The 22,320-nt window shown below is 41.0% G+C and overlaps 1 protein-coding gene across 4 annotated transcripts in view; it reads right to left on the bottom strand.

The window, feature by feature from the left end:
* Positions 1-20,509, bottom strand: part of LOC137675701 (excitatory amino acid transporter 1-like) — a 138,847-nt gene extending 118,338 nt beyond the window's left edge. For all 4 annotated transcript variants that reach the window (XM_068421892.1, XM_068421893.1, XM_068421895.1 and 1 more), the window contains exon 1: positions 20,329-20,509. In XM_068421892.1, the coding sequence (XP_068277993.1) occupies positions 20,329-20,509 (181 nt within the window). The remainder of the gene's footprint in view (positions 1-20,328) is intronic.
* Positions 20,510-22,320: the final 1,811 nt, after the last annotated feature.

Raw genomic sequence — 22,320 nt, 5'->3', positions numbered from 1 at the left:
CCCCAATTGAGCGACATTGGGGTCCAGGGGTGCCAGAAGTGGGCCCCCCAGTCAAGGTTCGGTTCCCTGGGACAGCGGAGTGGGAAACAGGTTGGGAGCTGCTACATCACGGGAGGGGGTATGCCGCCATCAAACGGGATGATGTTATACAGTGGGTCCCTACACGCTGTTTGCGCCCTGATTTAAAACAAAATCCTAACCCGAAGTAATATGTACGCTGTCCGAGCTTTATGTTTTGCAGGAGTACCTGTGGGGGAAGCTGAAACAGCACCAGCCTCGACCTTCAGACGTGAGGAGTCATGACAGTACAGAGAGCCTGGTAAAGCGGCGGGGCACCAAGAAAGATGAGGAACGGCGACCATTGCTGAGTGAAACAAAAGCTTTGAACAATGCGCTCATGATTAGCTTGCTTTTGCTTTGCATCTCAGGAGTTGCAGGGGAATCTTACTGGAGAACCTGGGCTCGGGATGTTGTATCCGCCAGCTACGCTTACGCTTTGACGCAAGGCTCCAGAATCAGCGATACGCTTTACTTCGCATGACTTGAAGCATGGGGAGGGGGAAATGTAGGTAGATTAGGGTACGGCGACCGGAAAATCTCGGGCTGTAACGGAAGGTAGGCGTGGCGAAAGGAGCAGGATGTGTCATTATCGTGCGAGTTCGTACGGGACAAGACGACTATATAAGGCTGTTGCGCAGTTAAATAAACGCCATTTGTTGCATCCTCACATTGGTGTCAGTGCTCAATGGCCCTGGGGTGCGGATAGCCTCAGGCCAGCCAGCAACCGAACGGAGCTTGCCGCAGACAAGCGGCAACAACTAACATTGTGCCAAAGGAACTAACTGGACTGTGACTATGGTATGGGGTGGAATGTGGCAGGTACACCCACCTCCATGAGAAAGAAAAAAAAAAAAAAGAGGGCACTAGGACTGCAGCATCCTCACCCTTTGTACCAACAGGATGCATCGGCCTAGAGAAGGTCCTGAACAAGACAGGGTCCTAGCCAATGGGGTGCCTCAACCCAGAGAAGGTTCTGGAGCATAACCATGTATGACTACAGACCAGGATATAAAAGTGACCCCCGCTGGAAACCCCCTCTGAGTGGTTCTCCTCGGAGCAGTGGTTTGTGGACGGGAACTCTCCCCTTTGGACCGGGACGCCACCCAGAGATACTCGAGGAAACCCTAACCCCTTTTCTCTTTGGGTGAGTGATTTTATCATCTGGGTACCCTTGAGCGAGAGATTTTCCTCTTTGTGAGTGAGTGTGTGCACACTTTAAATCATCATTCTTTTGCATGTCGTGCAGTAATAATATCCCTGACCGGTATACTGAACCCACAACTCATTCAATGTTATCAGAGTATTGACTTGTTTTTTCCTATTGTTTGTTTATTTTGGCTGTTTGGTTTTAATTACAAATTAAAGTCTGTTTCAGTTAACCCCCGTGGACCAGAGTAGCATGACCATTGGCCTCGGTGTTGACCACGAGGGCCACGATTGACAACAACGCAGAAGGGGCATCAACACACTTGTGCAGAAATGGGATCATACAGCAGACACCACAACTAGGGGGGACCACCGACCCATTTTGAGAACAATCTAAGACTACAAATGCACAGGCATCCCAATTAGCATGAGGAGTGTGCGGAAGGAGGAGATGAGGGATGTTACCACCCTCTCCTGTCTCGCATGAAAATGACCTAAAGTATTTAGAACTTCTCGCTTGGGATGCTGGTGCATGTTCCCACCCACCACCGGAGGACCGCTCCTGACCGGAGGACTGACTCTGCAAGCAATTTACCAGAGAACCCATTTATAATCTGAATCGAATAATTAGATTACAAGCTGTCTTAGAAATAATAACAAAACCATTCTAATCATGAAACCTGGGCAAGGAAAATGGGAATATATCCCTGTAACTAAGTGTTATATGAGAGAATAACTAGATTGTATAGAATTTTGTTTTACAGATCCTGTGCAACTAAAATTACTTATCTACCACAACGCTCCATCTGGGAGAGGATATTATCCATGTGACTTGATATGAAGACCAATGCAAACACTGACTGATTTTCATAGACAGAAGAGGACACACGGACAATGAAACTTGTTGACGTTATTAATATTATGTTATCATTGTAATTAGAACATAAGTTCGGAAAATAGATTTCTAATTTTAGGAGCAGAAATTAACGGAAGAACAAAAGGCGATGCCTTTACACCTAATACCTAAATCTAAGATTAGATTAATAGAAAAATGTGAAGGTTGTAGTTCATCTATAGGTCAGTGAGGAGAAGAAACACGACTCCACACAATCCAATGTGAATCAAAGTGAAGACATTTATTAAACATAAGCTGTCCCTTTTATACATTTTGTACTTTCCCTGGCTGTAAGCATGTGCATTGCTATTGGTTAATATTACTGTCCACACTTCAAGCATACTCTTCTTTGATGTGTTGATTGGCTACTGCTCTGCCACTGGTCCTTTCTTAATTGGCTCCATCAGTTCTTGTTTCTTCTCCTCCGTGTTCGGCTCCCCTCGGCTACTCCCTCAATTCTTGTTTGCTCAGCTGCTGTTTTTCCTCATCTCTTCTCTCCAAGGTCGGCTTGACTCTTGTCACGCAGCTAGGCCCTCACTCCATACTCTCATACTTCTGGCTCATTACATGACCGTTCTCCTCCAGAAACCCCTCTACAGGTCAGAGGACCAAATGAATTGCTGAGGCCTGAGCAATGGGCCCCGAACTAAAGTTGACCTCTAGATGAACCGCCAACCACACATTATATAATATTAGTATCTGATTGTTAATGAAATATGCATGATTATTAATGAAAGGTGTAGCTTAGGTAAAATATCCTTAGTGAAAATGAAAAGTCATGAGAATGTATCCATGTTATGAGAACGTATCTATTTTTCCTTGCTTAGAGGCAGGCTGTCAAGGCTGTGAAACCAGGTGTCCGGCCTTGTCTGGGAACATGTAGTCAGAGCCAAATAGATAAAGACACTCCCTTAGTTCCTCCTTAAGCCCTGGACAGGCTTTGGGTGGATCTAACGGAGTGAAACCAGACTTTTGCGCATTTGAAGTTATGTAAGCTTGTTTATTCAATAGTATAAAAGCTGGACCCTCTTACAGCGACTTTGGAGACCTCACCTATGAGTGGACGTACTGCGTAGGACTTCCCAATTGTTGGGAAAGGCTCTCCAAATCCTTGCTGTAACAGGGGCTCCCCAGCTGATGTACGGCTCTGGATGATGGTAAAGTTTAATGGGAGACGTTTAATGCTTTCTTCGCTTCGGTTTTCAACACCAATGAGGGGCGCTGGGACCCCCAGAGCCCTGTGCCTGAGATCCATGACTGTGAGAATGATACACTCCTAATCAACCCTGAACTTGTGCGGGATTTGCTGCTCCAGCTGGATCCCTACAAGACAATGGGGCCTGACGGGATTCATCCAAGGGCACTTAAAGAACTGGCTGACGTCATAGCGAGACCTCTCTCAATGATTTTTCAATGCTCTTGGGAATCTGGAGAGGTCCCAGTTGACTGGAAGTTGGCAAATGTTGTCCCAATCTTCAAGAAGGGCAACAGGGATGACCCCGGTAACTACAGGCCTGTTAGTCTCACCTTGGTGCCTGGCAAAATTATGGAGAAAACTATTCTGGGAGTTATTGAAACACATCTCAAAGACAATGCAGTCATTGGTCCCAGCCAGCATGGGGTTGTCAAATTTGATTTCTTTCTATGACAAGGTTACCCACCTAGTTGACCAAGGGAAGCCAGTCGATGTAATCTTTTTGGATTTCGGTAAAGCTTTTGATACTGTCTCTCACAGTATCCTCCTGGGCAAAATGTTCAGCATACAGCTGGATAAACACATAATGCAATGGGTGAACGATTGGCTGATGGGTAGGGCTCAAGGAGTTATAGTAAATAGGGCTACATCAGGCTGGTGACCGGTCACTAGTGGGGTTCCTCAGGGATCCATCTTGGGGCCAGTGCTCTTCAATATCTTCATTAATGATTTGGAAGCAGGACTTGAAGGACTACTATCCAAATTCGCTGGTGACACAAAATTGGGAGGAGCTGTTGACACCCCTGAGGGCAGAGAGGCCATGCAGAGAGACCTAGATAAATTAGAAAGGTGGGCGATCACCAACTGCATGAAGTTTAACAAGGGAAAGTGAAGGATTTTGCATCTGGGACATGGCAACCCTGGATGTACATACAGACTGGGGAACGAGAGGCTGGAGAGCAGCCCTGCGGAAAGGGATCTGGGGGTTCTGGTCGATGGCAAGTTGAACATGAGCCAACAGTGTGCCCTGGCAGCCAAGAGGGCCAACTGTGTCCTGGGGTGCATGAAGCATAGTATTGCTAGCCGGTCGAGGGAGGTGATTGTACCGCTCTACTCTGCACTGGTGCGGCCTCACCTTGACTACTGTGTGCAGTTTTGGGCACCACAGTATAAAAAGGATATGAAGATACTAGGGAGTGTCCAGAAGAGAGCCACAAAGATGGTGAAGGGTTTAGAGGGGAAGCCGTACGAGGAGCAGCTGAATTCACTAGGTCTGTTCAGCTTGGAGAAGAGAAGACTGAGGGGAGACCTCATTGCGGTCTACAGCTTCCTCACAAGGGGAAGTGGAGGAGTAGGTGCTGACCTCTTCACCCTGGCGACCAGTGACAGAACTCGAGGGAATGGCAGGAAGATATGCCAGGGGAGGTTTAGGTTGGATATTAGGAAAAGGTTCTTCCCCCAGAGGGTGGTGGAGCACTGGAACAGGCTTCCCAGGGAAGCAGTCATGGCGCCAAGCCTGACAGCATTCAAGAAGCATTTGGACAATGCCCTCAGGCACATGGTGTGAATTCTGGGGCTGTCCTATGCTGGGACAGGAGTTGGACTCGATGATCCTTGTGGGTCCCTTCCAACTCAGGACATTCTATGATCCTATGGAAGTATTAAGGCAATGGGTGATGAATCTTTCTTAATCACTATGCTTAATTCTATGTAGTAATGATTATCACCTTGCTTTGTTTTGTTCCTGCTGTATTATTTTCCCTTACTATTCTATTGCTGCTTTAAACTAAAGAAAAAGTAAGCTCATCATTTGAACCTGGTGTCTGTACCCTTTGTGCTGACCCCGTCTATTGGCAAAACACACCAGTACTCCCAAGTCCTTCTCGGCAGGGCTGCACTCAATCCCTTCATCCCCCAGCCTGTATTGACACCGGGGGTTGCCCTGCTCCACATGCAGGACCTTGCAGTTGGCCTTTTTGAACTTCATGAGGTTCACAAGGGCCCACTTCTCAAGCTTGTCCACGTTCCTCTGAATGGCATCCTGTCCCTCAAGCATGTCAACCACACCACTCAGCTTGGTGTCATCTGCAAATTTGCTGAGGGTGCACTCAATCCCACTATGTCATTGATGAAGTTATTAAACAGTACTGGTCCCAATACAGACCCCTGAGGGACACCACTTGTCACTGATCTCCATCCAGACATTGAGCTGTGACCATCCAGCCAATTCCTTATCCACTGAACAGTCCACCCATCAAATCCATAGCTCTCCAATTTAGAGAGAAGGATGTTGTGGGGAACCGTGTCAAAGGCCTTACAGAAGTCCAGATAGATGACATCCGTAGCTCTTCCCTTGACCACTGATGTAGCCACTCTATCATACAAGGCCACTAGGTTGGTCAGGCAGGACTTGCCCTTGGTGAAGCCATTCTGGCTGTCTCAAATCACCTCCCTGTCCTCCATGTGCCTTAACATAGCTTCTAGGAGGATCTGTTCCATGATCTTTTGAACCTGGTGTCTGTGTCCTTTGTGCTGACCCCCGTCCATTGGCAAAACAGCTGCCACTCTCTCTTTTTCAGTTGGAGTATAATGGTCCTCTGATCCTCTATATCCCCGACTGCAAAACCCTAGGGGTCGACCACGAGTCTCCCCTGGTGCCTTTTGCCAGAGGCTCCAGGTAGGGCCATTCTTCCCGGCTGCGGTGTAGAGGACGTTCTTTACATCTGGTCCCGTCCAGACTGGCCCAAGGGCCACTGCATGGACTATCTCTTGTTTAATTTGCTCAAAAGCCTGTTGTTGCTCAGGGCCCCATTTAAAGTCATTCTTCTTTAGAGTTACTTCGTAGAGAGGGCTCACAATCTGACTGTAATGGGGAATGTGCATCCTCCAGAAGCCTACTACGCCTAGGAAAGCTTGGGTCTCCTTTATGTTAGTTGGCAGAGACATGGCTGTTATTTTGTTTATCATGTCCATTGGGATCTGATGGTGGCCATCTTGCCGCTTGATTCCTAATAACTGGATCTCTCTTGCAGGTCCCTTGACCTTACTGCGTTTGATAGCAAAACCAGCTTCTAGAAGGATCTGAATTACTTTTTCCCCCTTTTCAAAAACTTCTCCTGCTGTATCACCCCATACAATATCATAATCAATGTACTCCAGGTGTTCTAGAGCTCCACCCTTTTCCAGTGCAGTCTGGACCAGTCCATGGCAAATGGTGGGGCTATGTTTCCACCCCTGGGGCAATCGATTCCAGGTGTATTGGATGCCCCTCCAGGTGAAAGCAAACTGTTGCCTACACTCTGCTACCAAGGGAATACAGAAAAATGCATTTGCAGTATCAGTCATGGCATACCACTTGGCTGCCTTTGACTCCAGTTTGTAATGGAGTTCTAACATATCTGGTACAGCAGCACTCAGCAGTGGCATGACTTCCTTCAGGTCACGATAGTCCAGAGTTAGTCTTCACTCCCCATTAGACTTTCGCACTGGCCATATGGGACTGTTGAAGGGGGAGAGTGTTTTGCTGATCACACCTTGGTTCTCCAGTTGACAGATGATGATCAGGGAGTCTCGATTAGTACGATACTGTCGCCGGTGGACCGTTGTAGTAGCAATGGGCACCTTTTGCTCCTTGACCCTCAGCAGCCCCACAATAGAAGGGTCCTCTGATAGACCAGGCAGGATAGACAGCTGTTCAATTACTTCCATCTCCACAGCCGCTACACCAAATGCTCACCAATACTCCCTCGGGTCCTTGAAATGCCCTGTTCTCAGGTAATCTATACCAAGAATGCATGGGGCATCTGGGCCAGCTACAATAGGGTGCCTCTGCCACTCAGTCCCAGTCAGACTCACTTCAGCTTCCAATACAGTCAGCTCTTGGGAGCCCCCTGTAACGCCAGAGATAGAAATTGATTCTGTCCCTCTATAGTTTGACTGCATTAGGGTGTATTGTTCACCAGTGTCCACTAGAGCCTTATACTGCTGTGGTTCTGATGTGCCAGGCCATCGAATCCACACAGTCCAAAAAGCACGGTTGTCCCTCTTCTCCACCTGGCTGGAGGCAAGGCCCCTCTAATTCTGAACATAGTGTTCGTTATGGACATCTTGGTTCAAGCAACTCACGTAGACTTGATCCCTATTATTCACATCTGGTAAATAGGGATCTAAAGCCCATCTACGCTGTCTGGAGAGCTTCCCATTGGAAAGTGGAGCAACAAATCTCCTGGAAGAAGCCCCATTCCTAATCGGTTCACCTTGCAACTCATGTACACATATCCGTAAAGCCGAGGTAGGTTTTCCATCCCATTTCCTCATGTCTTCTCCATGGTCACACAGGAAAAAACACAGGGTGCCTCGTGACGTATACTGTCTCTCCTGAGCAGGTCTTGCAGGGGAACACTGTCTCCTGATGGCTGAGACATTCTTCGGTGCAGGTGGGGAGCGGGGTCTGTCCTCCATCTGGGACAATTTGTCCAACAGCTTACCGAGCAGTTCTGTGGATTTGTCAGATGGTTTTTCCACAGCAGAGATGCTGTCTTGTGGGGAGGAAAAGAGATTGTCTGCATATTCCTGCATCCGATTATCTATGTCACCCACCATTGGTGCTTCGGCATCTCCCCAACTAAATAATGATAATGTGTTGGCATACAATGTTGGCGCGCTCAGTACCCACTTGCACCACATGGGTCTGGTAACTCTGAGTGCATCTGGATCTAGTGGTGTCTGTGGGTCATCCAGGTCATCAAAAATCAGATCCCACACAGCTATTTCCCTCAGATTCTTAACACCTCTCTCAATGGTTGTCCACTTGCCTGGGTGGTATATGACATCATCTCTAAAGGGATACCTGTTCTTCACGCTTTGCAGGAGTCGCTGCCAGAGAATGAGGGGCTCTGCACCACTTGCAAGACCCCTATCAATACCCACTTCTCTAGCCATTGGTCCCAGCTGCTTGGCTTCTCTACCATCTAACTTGAGACCATTGGCTTTGTTATCCCAGCAGCGGAGCAGACAAGTAACAAGTTGCTCGCCTTCATGACGGCTGTACTCTTTATGTATATCTCACAGCTCACTCAGGGATAGGGATCGAGTTGCTACCTCTGGCTTGGCCTCCTGTGATGTCCCTGGTAGGCCATCATGACCTGCTCTTTTTGTGTTTTTTATCTTCTGTACAGGGGCGACTGTTAACGGCACTGGTTGAATCCCTAAGTTAGCTGCACCACCCATCGCTGGAGGCGCATTAGCTGCAGCGCTTGTTGCCAAAGTCTCGCTACTCACAGCAAGTGCTGCCTGGAGTTGGGTGATCGCAGGACCCAGTGCAGAAATCTGAATAGCCTCTGGGGTAGCCATGATGCCTGCATAGGGACTGGCAGGGTCTGAGTATCTGCAGTTCCTGTTGTGGGTGCTGGAGCAGCTGCGGTGTCTGTCATAGGGGCTGGAGCTCCCAGGCACAGAGGTGAGGCTGATGATAGGTTGGTAGTTCCCAGGGTCCTCCTTTCTACCCTTTTTAAAAATGGGTGCAATGTTTCCCTTTTTCCAGTCACCAGGGACTTCACCTGACTGCCATGACTTTTCAAATATCATGGAGGGTGGCTTGGCAACTACATCAGCCATTTCCCTCAGGAATAATACTTTTATGCTATTCAGTTTTTTAGGAATAGATTAGTTATGGAGCTGTTTATTCTTTTTTGTTTGGTTGTTTTTTTACAAACAAGTTTGTAAAAAAAATCGAGTGATCTACCCGAGTATCATCAACTTATATATAATTTCCTAAACTAAATTTGAAAATTAATTTTAAAATCTTCCATGGAGAAAAATAAGAAGTTCTTAATTGTAATACAAAATGCCTTGGTCTCACAATGGTATAAAACTCTTTCACATGATTCTTTGTGTTGCATGGATGAAATAAGTTGCACACCTACACATGGGTTTAAAACACCACATCAGTAAAAAAAAATGAACCATAACTCTTAGAAGGTGAGCGATGGGGCTTTACCCACATCTAAGTGCTCATTCAAGAAGTTTAGGGAAGTTTAAATCTATCCTCCTCCTTGGCCTACTTAGAAGAATTAGATAAAAAAATTTAATAGAGAAGGATTGGGTTTTTTCACTACTGCAAATAATTGACAATTTTAAGAGCATAAAGAAGCCCCCAAAATTGGCATGATGGTTTTAATTGAACAATAGCAGCAGTTTTGTTAAAGAAGTAAAGTCTCAATTTTTAAAAATAATCCTTATGAGCTTCTATTCTCTATTTTATTTCAGAAACACACAGGAATTAAGATCACACCATTATTTGGAGTTAATATTTTTTTAAATGTCCATGCCCTCTACTGTATTTTCATGCAGAAAGTAGAAAATCTAGCAGTTTTACTTTTTAATTGATCAAAAATCACTCAAGGGTATTTAAAGAGAAAATTACTAGGTGATATATTAATGACAGTGCAAGAGCTGCTTTTTCCATATTAGTGCTCACCAGTTCAAATAGAACACATCAATAAGAGTTAAATTTCAAAACACTGTTAAATAAGGTCTGTATCAATATCCTTTTCTTTAATAGATGAGGTACAGACTTACTTTTTCTTTTCCAGCAGGAAATAGAGAACTTCATAATAACTGGAAAAGATTACCTTAAACTAGGTAGAATGATGCACTAAAATATCAGTTAGTAGCACTGTTAATAGTGCTCTTTCAGAAAACCTTTTAACCAGCAAGCAAATAACATTTTGTTCCATAAGAGAAATTGGGCTAGAGCCAGTAAGAGAATCGGGCTCCTACCAGTTTAATGGGACATTGTATGTTTTTGTTAGCTGCACAGTCATTTCATTCTTATGTTCCTGCAGAGCTCTGGAATGAATGCTCTTGTTCTTCGGGTCATTTGTTTCTGCTTAATTTACCATTTTGTTCTGACACCTTTTCTTCTAACAATCACTTTCAGATAAGGCCACAACTGTATTTAATTGAGACAAACAGGTAAATAACTTCTCTAGTGATAAATACTTCAAGTTGCCAACAAAATCGCAATTGTTCTTAATCTCTTTATTTGCTCGCCGCAAGAACGACAGACTCACCAATTCCCTTGCGTGCTTTTGATTTTGATCTTCATTTTTTTTTTTCATAATTTTATCTTGGACCTTCCCCCCACCCTCACCCCCCCTTATATATCACCCACTCCTTCCTTGCTTTCTGGTTTTCCTTATATTCTCTTTGAACCGTTTTGATGAACCTAAATATGCCTATGCTGGAACTGTTTGGGTCTTGGAACATAACTCATGTGGCAGACTGTTAAAAGATTTTAAAGATTCTTTTTTATCCAGTATTTTGCTGACACATGCAAGCAACCTGGACAGACTGAGAAGGATTCCCCATTGTAGAATACAAGACTCTTGCCATATCAGTTGTAAGTATTACTGGAATCCTTTATTTATGTTTATCATTCAGTGAATTCTTTTGATAAGGAATTCAGGTTCATGACTAAAATTCATGGAATCATGCTACCATCTTTTTAAAAAGATAGCTAGGATGCTTTCCGTCCCTAGCTGTTTGGTTTTGTTAGTTGAGACACTTCATCCCTAAAAGCCTCAATATGACTAAATGGATGGAACCTTCCATCTATTCAGTTTACTGGTCAACAGTCTCTTTCAATATATGAATTGCAAAAAGTGTTTTATTTCAGTTGATTAAAAAGAGGTCTGATGTAAGCCTTTTCATTGCCTAACTTTATGTGAGTTAAGTCATTTGAAGGATACAGTGGGTGGTCTGTAATTCTGAAAACATTGTAGCATAGAGGATTAATTTAGATGTAGCCTCCATATAGATTATGATGACTCTCTTTTCACTGTTAAGCATTATTCAGCACGGCAGAATTTCCCTATCTTAAAGGTCACAAAAATGGCAAAGCGAAACTGGCACCTGAAACAATACTTAATTACATAGTAAGTACTGGAGTCCAAATTGTGACCTTCAAAGTACCTCTAGATAAAAAAGCTTAGTTGTGGAAAATCTATAAAGTTAATGGACACTTCTCCATTTGTTTTGGAAGACCCCTCACTTCTCACCGTTCTGCTTGTGTTTTTCTCAGAATTGCCATGACCTAAACATCTATTTGCCTAATTCCATGCTAAGTCCTGGGAATCTAGAAACTGAGCACATTTGACACACCCATGCAGAGAATCACCTGGATTTTGGATGCCCTGTGTTACTGTTCTTGCTCCAAGGATTGCTTCACAACCTGGGGCTCCCTGTTATAGATGAGTGTTTTAGCCATTAGGTAAAACATCATGCTGTCTTTTGCTCTCTTGGCATATGTATTTGCCTTTAGAATTCTTGCATTTCCTTCTGTCTGAGGATACAACTTTGAAAGGAATGGTGGAATTGCATCCTCCTGTAACTTGCCTTTTGAAAGGAAAAGAGTGAGCCAATTCCTCAAGCACTGGTGACACCATTCCCAAGATGAGGGCTCTTGTGCTTCTGGATCTTCACTGGGTGAAAGTATCTGGCATAGTCCTGACTCACTCAGAAAGGAGTGGGAGTAGGAATGTAATCCTGTTTTTTTTTTTTTTTTCTCCTGGCAAGTTTTAGGCAGTTACATGCTTAGTTTGTGGACTTGTGGGGTTACCCTTTTGAGTCTCCTAGCTCTTCCCCATGCACTAAAAAACCACCCAGCTCTGAGATTTGGATTCCATATGCAGCTTCCTTTGCTTACGTTTTAGGCTTTGAAGGACTAGACTGTACATCCATGTTTGTTTAATGTATGTATTCCCAAGTCAAAATTATTTTAAAAGACATCAAATTGTATGCAGTAGTGTTATTTATCAACTGCCTTTGGTCAGTACTCCCAGGAATTCCCTGCTATATTAATACAAAGGCAATTTTAATCTTTTTTTTAAATTAGTCATTGTGGATGGTAAAAACAGAGCATTTACTAGAGCCATTTTGAGGGAGCAGCTTATGTTTCTGTGTAAATAATGCTTAACACTTAAGCCTCATCTTTTATAGACTTTTTGAATAAATTAATTTTCAATTATGCCGAGGTACAGTAAATGGTGAAAACCAAGCACACACTTCAAGCTGATTTCCATTCATGATCTTATATCCATGCCAATAGAAAGTATGTAGACATGTCAAATTTCAAGAAAGAAAATGCATTTCTTCAATTTACAGAATTGAACAAGGTTCAAAAGGTGAATATAACTACTGCTAAGAGAAAGGACATGGGAGGACAACTACAGAATATGAGTAACTAAGACTTTGTTATTTTGATTCTCCTGTTATCCTTCTGGTTTTCTTTGCCTCTTTTCCTGCTTTTAACCGTTTTCCTCTTCACTGTTGTACAGTTCATTGGACCTATTATTTTCCTCTTTTGTTCAAAAATGCCTTATAAAATCTATTATCAAAATAAACTTATTTTGTATGGCTTTTAAAAAGTTATACACTCTGTGGTTTCATCCTGTTGATTAAAAGTATGAACAGTGTCTGTACAATTTCAAGTCTGTTGGCTTGGCATCCAAGTCTAGGTTGGATGGGGCTTTGAGCAACCTGGTCTAGTGGAAGGTGTCCCTGCCAATGGCGGGGGGGTTGGAACTAGATGATCTTTAAGATCCCTTCCAACCCAAACCATTCTATGATTCTATGACATAATGCATGGAATAATCCAACTCTTACTAAATTTTCTCTAGAATAATTTCCATTTGTTCTTTCCCTATTTTCAGTAGTGTCTTCCTTATTCCATACCCTCTATTTTTTCTTGTGTCAATGATCTAATTTAAAGTTCCTTGGTCAGGAGCCTAGTTGTTTTCTAATATACATTGTAGATATCATAGCATATTCTCTGAAGAACACATTTAAAGAAATTAGTGTATGAAGAAGAAATGTCTTAGCTCCTTACTTTTTTATTTATCACTTGCATTGCCTTATTGCTCCAAAGCTCCAGGCTGTATTATGCTGAGAAACAAATATATGACAAAATATGATAAATCCCAAAGATGCTGATTTCTAATCTGAAACTGAATGAAATACAAATGGAATGCACAGTAAATGAAAGGAATTGGGAGGATGGACAGAGGATATACACAACTAATGTGACTGCATGGATTATTTTGCACAGTTGCTGGTTCCAGAACACGTGATTTTTTTAACAAGGCATGAAAAAATAAAAAAGTCAATTAATATCTCTCAGCTGCTATTTGTCCTGATTTAAAAGTCAATGCTACAGTATAAAGTATCAGAATGCCTGCATTTATATCTATCTTTTTTAGCAGCCTTATTAAAATCCAGAAGATCTAATTTCTTTATTTACTTCTCTTTAATATTGGATTTCTTTCTATAGTTTTTCAAATGCACTTTATCTTGATTCACCTAAAAAGATAAATATTTTATAAAACTATTTTTTCTTTGATATCATAAAATCTCTGGAAACTTTTAGATGCCTTTTTTTTCAAGAAATTATGTGAGAAATTTAAGCCAGATGAATGAAAGTTTCAGGAATTCATAAACAACTGAACATGCTGTCTAGTTCATTTGCTACTGAAATGTCTTTTTAGTCTCCTTTGATGCTCATACAAACACAAATTGTTTCTTGACAGGCTTTAAGATGACCACTGTTTCTGTTGTAACATATCTTTTGGTTGCATGGTTGATTGCCATATTCTACTAGCATTCAGGGAAATTGCTTGTAAAATCTCTTAGGAACCACGTAAACATCCTAAATATCTCATGCTGTTACTGTACTGCATTCCACCCAGGATAGCCTTGAAATCTGCTTTGTAAGAAGTGGTATTACGTAAATAAATTTAAATTGAATTTCTAGAGAGAGTTTCGAGAAGCTCACCAGTGCCTACGTTTTCATAAGCAGTCCTGTTTAACTTGTTCCAGTACTGTTTAACTTATTCATCAATGACTTGGACGAAGGGACTGAGTGTACCCTCAGCAAGTTTGCTGATGACACAAAACTGGGAGGAGTGGCTGATACACCAGAAGGCTGCGCTGCCATTCAGCGAGACCTGGACAGGCTAGGGAGTTGGGCAGAGAGGAACCTCATGAAGTTCAACAAAGGCAAGTGTAGGGCCCTGCACCTAGGGAGGAATAACCCCATGCACCAGTACAGGCTGGGGGTTGACCTGCTGGAAAGCAGCTCTGCAGAGAAGGACCTGGGAGTCCTGGTGGACAACAAGTTCACCATAAGCCAACAATGTGCCTTTGTGGCCAAGAAGGCCAATGGTATCCTGGGGTGCATTAGGAAGAGTGTGGCCGGCAGGTCGAGGGAAGTTATCCTCCCCCTCTACACTGCCTAGTGAGGCCACACCTGGAGTACTGTGTCCAGTTCTGGGCCCCCCCAGTTCAAGAAAGACAAGGAACTACTGGAGAGAATCCAGTGGAGGGCTACAAAGATGATTAGAGGACTGGAACATCTCTCTTATGAGGAGAGGCTGAGGGAGCTGGGTCTGTTTAGTCTGGAGAAGAGAAGACTGAGGGGGGATCTTATCAATACTTGCAAATACCTTAAGGGCAGGTGTCAAGAGGATGGGGCCAGACTCTTCTCAGTGGTACCCAGTGACAGGACAAGGGGCAATGGGCACAAACTGAAACATGGGAAGTTCCATCTCAATATGAGGAAAAACTTCTTTACTTGGAGGGTGCCAGAGCACTGGTACAGGCTTCCCAGGGAGGTTGTGGTGTCTCCTTCTCTGGAGATGATATTCAAAACCTGCCTGGACGTGACCCTGTGCAACATGCTCTAGGTGAACCTGCTTTGGCAGGGGGTTGGACTAGATGATCTCCAGAGGTCCCTTCCAACCCTTACCATTCTGTGATTCTGTGATTCTGTGATTCTATGAAGAGTGCAGTGAATGTATGTTTCTCTGAATTGTTTTATGACCGCTCAGAAATGTTACTTTTCAGCACCACTTTGCAAGTCCACTGATATGACAATTTAGAGCAAATAAGAAGGTAGTAAGGTTGTATTTAGCACATTTTTACCTTTACTCTGTAAATATGCACAGATACTGTCTCCATAATGCACAATTGTGATTCACAAAGTAGCCAACTGTATTGTTGTTACTCTATGCCATGTATGGCAGTTCAACAACCACTGCTGTTTCATTTCAGTACTACCAGAATGTAGAAATTAAGATTGTGATAATAAATTAACATAATTTTATTTTGAAAGTAACTGCTAAACTAGCATACTGTTTATATTTCACAGTCTGACTTTTATTACTGTCTACTTAATAGCAGAATTAAAGTTCTTTGTATTTCTATACTTTTTCTCTTTTTGGAAAAGGATCATCTTTGAATTTTTAACTGTTACTCTGGATCTTACAGTGTCTGTTTAAATATTTTCCCCAAAGTTATAAATATTTCTTAACTTCAAATAGAATTAAGGTTTTGCTTAGCAATGTTTTCAAGATATTACTTAGGAAGGTTTTTTTCACTTGGTGAGAACGAGCAGTTGTGCTGGGCAGGTTCTTTAGGAGAGCATTGGGACAGAATCATCCTCTAAGTTCAGCATAAATAGAATTAATTTCTCCCTAGCTGTCCCTAAACTGTCTTGATTTTCTTGTATATATCTTAACCTTTTGTCTGGTATCACATTTCTCTCTTTATGTTTTCTCACCTAGGACTCACCTCCCACAGCTGTTTCTCCTATAGTGATAAATTTTTGCTTTATTCTCATGCAAATTTTACCAAGGCTGCCTTAGACACTGCTACCGTGTTCATTGTCAGTGTGTAATGAGGTCAAATACCCTTCTCTGGGTATGTCAGTCTTGGTCTTCAGTGGATACAGAGGATATGCCAGTAGCAGAGAAGATGTCCCTTCAATAGACAAAAGACTTTTTTTTCTTTTTTGTGGGTGTTATCCAAGGTTCTGTCTACCTGTGTACCACAGACTTTTACCTCTTTGGAGTCATTTTAACTTATTGTTCAGACCAGCAGTGTGTTGAGATAAGGGAACCTGCTACTCTGCACAACTTTTCACTGTTCAGATATTTTAGATTGTGGAGGTTTTATTTTTGGTTTGTTTTTTTTTTTTCTTCTGTATTATGAAGGAGCATCTGCAGGCTTTATTTAACTCTCTGCTTTTTCAGGGACATAGGGACATTGGTAATGCCTTCACCTCTCCTGTCTTCTTCCTGTACTTTTAACTATTTTTTTTTTTATAAGGATTTTGGAAAGTTTTGGGATCCTATATATGGTGCATGCTGTTGTTGCAGAACAGAAGTTGTATGGGCCTATCTACATTTTATATCAATTGTGAGATTGCCTGTAATTACAGAGGACTGGGTTCCATGACACAACCAGTCCTGCACTCCCTTCAGTGGGGAGGTAGCCAGAAACCAGAACTGGATCCATCTCTGTCCCCCTTGAATGTCCCAGTGGACAACTGTGGCATATAACTTCAGCAGTGTAAAGAGGATTTTAGCTAACAATTTGGAGCTATGATGGCTTCTTAACTATGCAGAAATTGCTTTTTATAGTACTTACTCCACAGTCTCTCTCTACTTCACTGAGACCATCAATTAAAACAGTATTTCTCTGTGAACAGCTTCTCAGGATCTCTGCTCAGCAGCTCTGTGTGTCTCAATCTTTTTTTCAGTACAACTTCAGAATACACAGGAGATCCTTTGGCATTTAAGAGTCCTGACAGAGTAGTCTGGACTCTGTGGCATTTTTGGAAAATGGGAGGTAGGTAGCAGTGAATGAAGACAGTCTGCTGAAGGAAAGGTATCTGAAAGTAAGGCATTTTGAGGACAGGATGATGAAGCTAAGTAGCGTGGGAGAGAGGGCAGTGCCTGAGATTTTGCCAGCAATTTGGCTAGCACTTCAAAGTTTGTAAGACTTCCTGCAGATTTTCCATGAGCCACCAGGACCCCTAGCCTACCTTAAATTGCTCCTGGTCGTCATGAAACTGAATTCACCAATGGTCAACTTCCCAAATTTGCCTCACATAATTGTTCTCATCCATTGGCTCTTGCCAAGATCCACTGCAAAAAAAAACTAATTTAATATTTCTAGGTGTGCCAGCAGAATCTGAAACACTTCATTGTAACTCACTGACCGCGTTTTTCTCAAAGTTTCTCAAAGGGCTTGAAAGCAGTTTAAATTTCACTAAAAATAGCAACAATGATGATAAGGATGATGTGTAGACAGACCCTAACTATGCAAAATGTGAAGTCAGAAGGACCTTTTTTGAGGTTTTGGGGAAATAGAGGACAGTGCGTAAGCAATTCTCAACATGAGTTATAACTTCTGGCACCTTTATAATTAGGTTTTTAAAGATTAATTGCTTTTGTATTGCAACAGCTAGTGAATTCAGTTTAGAATTCAGTTCAGAATCAGAGTAACAGCAGAAGTTAGGGTAAACAGCTATATTTCTCCTTATCATGTGAATGCCAGAAAATCTCTGCTCTGCCTGCAAAATATCAGTATATCAGTATGCAAAACAAACAAATGCATATTGCAGCTACACACTTCATAAGAAAGTGCATGTTTCCACAGACAAAGTCATCTGACAAACTCAAGTGCCTGTTATAAACTACAGTCCTGAAACTGGGCTAAGATGTGTGGTCCTATCCACTTAACCTCTAACAGCATCAATCCTGCTCAGCAAAGAAGTTGGACATTCTCTATTAAATAGGCTTTTTCACATCATTCCCTTGACAAAAGAGGCCTGAAATAAATGTTTCTGAAGAAATGTTGTGCTCTTTAAAATTTTGCTTTCCCGGAGTTTAGTCTTTATGAAAATTGCTGAACCAACAGCCCTAAAAACTGATGTCATCTGTCTGTTTAGATTACAGAGAGCATTAAGCATTGTTTCTTGTAAATTATTCAACCCTGACCTGAGTATAGTTTGGTTTCCACCTACATTCACATCCAAGCATCTCTGATGAGACAGCCAGCAGTGCTAATTGGTGGGTTAATTTTGCAATGTTGATTACTGTCTGCTAGGAAAGGGATCAATGCCACCATCTGATTTTCCACAGATCACCAAACAACTGAGAGATTATAACAATTTAGTCCTTGACAAACTAGACAGATGGAGTTCAACCACTGAGTGTTTTCCAAACTCTTTAGCCAACTCTTCCCTACTTCTTCCCTATTTCCACAACAGAAAAAAAAAGGTCAAAAAGAAGCCAAGTTTTACCTTTTTATGAGCTACCAAGTGTGAACTTGTTGTTCTAATCATATATATACCGTAAAATTGCACCACAAATAACAAATGTGAGAAAATTTTTAATATTCCATCATAGTAATGAGAAGACCTTTTTCCAGATATTATACCAGATATGTCTTTAGGTTCATGAGCAGAATTTGAGTAGCCAGCTCATCCCAGGCTGTACATTTTCATCAGTTCTCCAACTTGTGTCCCAGCCTAACTGGTACGCTGTCATTGCTGTAGGTGGTAGTGGAGCTGTGGTCAGACGTTTGTCGCTAGTCATCTAAAGCTAATTGGAACATGCAATAACAGTAAAAACATTTGTCCAGCCTACATTTCTGTTCTCACATTGCCAAATTTATGGGCGTCACACGAGGTAGATGACAGTGAAAAAATTGCAAGAGTGCTTTGGTCTTGTGCAGTATAGACAGTCAGCAGTCTAAGAATTGCATTCCTTTGAGATGATTGGACAGTGTTTCAAAACCTGCTTAGTTTGTTCTGCCTTTCCTGACCATTGTAGATAAAATGCCTAAATTTTTTACCCCTGATATTAATGGGTTTTTTGCATTGAACAAATTCTTATTTAGTAATTAAAAGCACTTGTGATCAAATATTGTTGATAAATATGAGAGAATGACATTTCTGTTATAGCAATGAAGTACTTTATTTTACCCATATGAAAATTCATATAATTGTCTCACAGAAAAAAGACCATCAAACCTAAAATTAATTTAAAATAATCCTGAAGATGTGGTATCAAGCAACAATAATGGTAAAGCTCTAAAATTTTAATTCCTAAAAAAGTTGTGGAAACATAGTAAGCAGATTTGTGTGGAACAGCATCATCAAGGACATTAGGGCCTATGTAGGTGTAGGATATATACTCCTGTCTTTAAGTGCTAACATTTGGGTTTTGATTAGCAGATTCGCAGTTTTATATTTTAAACTAATTACAAAATAAAAATTAAAATAGTGCAGTAAAACCATAATGTTCTTGCTCACACTATAAGGAATGGTATTTCATGAATCGTCTGGTGTCATTTAGAAAATTAATCTGTAGTTAAAGGAAAATTACCAAAAGTGATCACATAATTATATAAAGGAAATTTTGTTTAAAAAAGTGTATGTTTTTCTCGGAAGATTCTCTTTCTAATGTAAATTCAAAATGTGTAGCTATATTTTAAGTTAACGTTTTGGTGCATTCCAAATCTAAATGTTGTTTTTTGTTCTGGATTCCTCTCCATACACTCTAAAAAGGCATTTAATCAAGTGCTATCTTGCAGTCCTTTGAACAAGTAGAATTTCCACTGTTGCCCCAATTGCATCTGAAAGATGCATGTGTAAGATTGTGAGCGACTGAGAGTACATAAGCTTGTACTTAGGTTTGATTGTTTTGCATTTATCAAGGGAAAACTGAAAAGATTGAGGCTCTAATATGTACCTTTGCTTAGAAATGTCACCCTTTAATTTTAATTTCATTCATTGAGGACTTCTGTTTGTCATTGCAAGGTGTTAATTTTGGGTAGATTAGGTAAATAAAAGTTATATCCTGAGCATTTTTCTGCAGCTGGTTTTGATAGAAAAAGATTTAACTGAGAACATTCAATTCAGTTATTGTACCTGATTCTTTAAGAGAAGAATCCATAAAACAGCTGATTTCTTTCACCAAAATTCTCCTTAGGAATACTAGAATAATTAAAACGGCTCTTTCTAAAACTTCAATGTGCAGCTGTCAAAGCCAAAACTCTCCAAGCCAGAACATTCTTATCAGTGCAGAAGAATTTGGGATCTCATTTGTAATGCAAATTGCCCTAGCAAATCGTCATTGTCAAATGCACTGGAGAACAGAATATTCCTATTGAACAAATTACTCACCAAGTATCACAGCAACAACGGTGAAGAGCACAAAGGCATTCCTCAATAAATAACTTTTAACATCATCCTTTGTTATGCTCTGCACTTTCTTTTTTGCCAAAAGTGTACGTTTCCGGACTCCTTGTTGAAAGCGTTCCATCCTACTTCCAGTTTTTGGATCTTCTCTGTTACCTTTAGTCATCTAACTTGCAGAAAGTTTTCTCTTACAATTAACTTCTGTCAATATCCCTTCAGAAAAGTGGAAGACCCTTTTCTGTGGGAGGTACTGGAGAAACCTGTATGACAAGAAATATCAAATATTGCAATAAGATTTTAGAGGAATGATTAGCTATATGCTTACATGGAAGTAAATATTCCTCATGTTTCAGTAAAATGTATATTATTTGTAATATCTAAGTTGTTGATTGCAGTTTTTGATAAATAGCCTCAATGACCGTTAGAAGAACTCTTTGAAAGAAGGATTACATGGACTGATCAGATATATGCCCTGTGTCTTCAGAAATTAATATGAATTTGCTGTCATGCTGTAAAACCCATGAGTAATTTTCTTTGCAGTTACTAGAGACATACTAATGTAAAATTGGTACAATTCATAGAAGCATAAGGTGCTATAATATTTAAAACTATGTCAGGCTTGCTTTTCATCTGTTTAGCAGGCCCATGTTATCTGAAAAAAATTCTAGCTCACCTTCGCATTAACCACTGGAGAGAAATATTTTGCTTGAACTGGAAAGTTTAAAATGTTCTGCATTTCAGATGTTTTTAAATGGTTGAATGCATTGGCTGAATTCCTCCTTTTCATGTGGCAAAACACAGCAGGAATAGTTTATTTATCCCTCAACCACTATTTAGAAGACTTTTCTTTGACAATTTTATGTTGATAACATTCATCTTTGAAGTCTATAAATTATTTAGAGCACATCTGTAAAACATCAGAACTTATATCCCACTTAGCTTGTCGCTTCAGACTGTAATACAAGTTCGCATTGCAAAGTGATGCTTAGCTTGATCTGACAGCAATTATGGGGATATAATCTGATTTTAAGAAATTACACACTGAATCAACCTTAAAATGTTTTAATATTAAAAATCCTTCATTAGGACATTATTTTTCATTTTAAAATGATTTTTTTTTGTGGCTGCTTGGTATGAATTTATTTAATAATGGAATCTGTACAAAGGTGTTTTCCAGACTGAGAATCCTGTTTTCTGAAGTGTTATTTAATACACCAGCATGTTTTTATGAAGAAATTGGAAATTCATAAATGGATAGAGTTAGTTGCTTCCACTGAAATCACTCTCCATTTATACACAGTCCAACTCTAACATCTTACTTTTAATAAATCTAGTCCCAAAATACCTTTTTTTAGGAAGCACTTAAAATATAAATACATAAGGTTTTCAAACAGCATGTTTTAGAGGAAATACCATGTTGTAACAAATTTATTTTGATGGTATTTGTTCACTGCTTTTACCATATGTTTGAAGATTGGCTAGTGCAATATTCTCTCTGAATTTTAACAGAATGATATGTGCTTTGCTTCTTCAGAGAGTGAAAACATTCTTAGACTGAACTGGATATTTAAATTAGTAAGTATTCTAGCTTGGACACGACTACTGTGTGCAAGAAGGATTTTTTTCAGAACAATTAATTTTCAGTATTTTGTAAAAAAACAGATTCATTCACAGTGCTTTTTCTTTCCAAGATGATTAATGCAGCTAATCTGTCCTTTATAACTTACATTACATTAAAATCAAGAAAGAACATGGGTACAGCCAAAAAGATCATTACATTAAATAACATGCAAAGGAAGAGAGTGAAAAATTAAGACTCCATACTCAAAACACCACCAAGTGAAACGATCGGCTCACCTTTTCAGATCTTCAGTACTCTAAGAACACGGTGGTAGCAGTTAAGGTAGGGGTTTCCCAGCAAATACAACAGAGCTGCAAAGTTGAGCGAGCAGGAGACAGAGAAAACAATCTGCATAT

The sequence above is a fragment of the Nyctibius grandis genome, chromosome W (assembly GCF_013368605.1).
Source record: "Nyctibius grandis isolate bNycGra1 chromosome W, bNycGra1.pri, whole genome shotgun sequence".
In the NCBI taxonomy this organism is placed as follows: domain Eukaryota; kingdom Metazoa; phylum Chordata; class Aves; order Nyctibiiformes; family Nyctibiidae; genus Nyctibius; species Nyctibius grandis.
The sequence above is the reverse complement of the archived record's forward strand: the minus strand, read 5'-3'. Positions and strand labels throughout refer to the sequence as shown.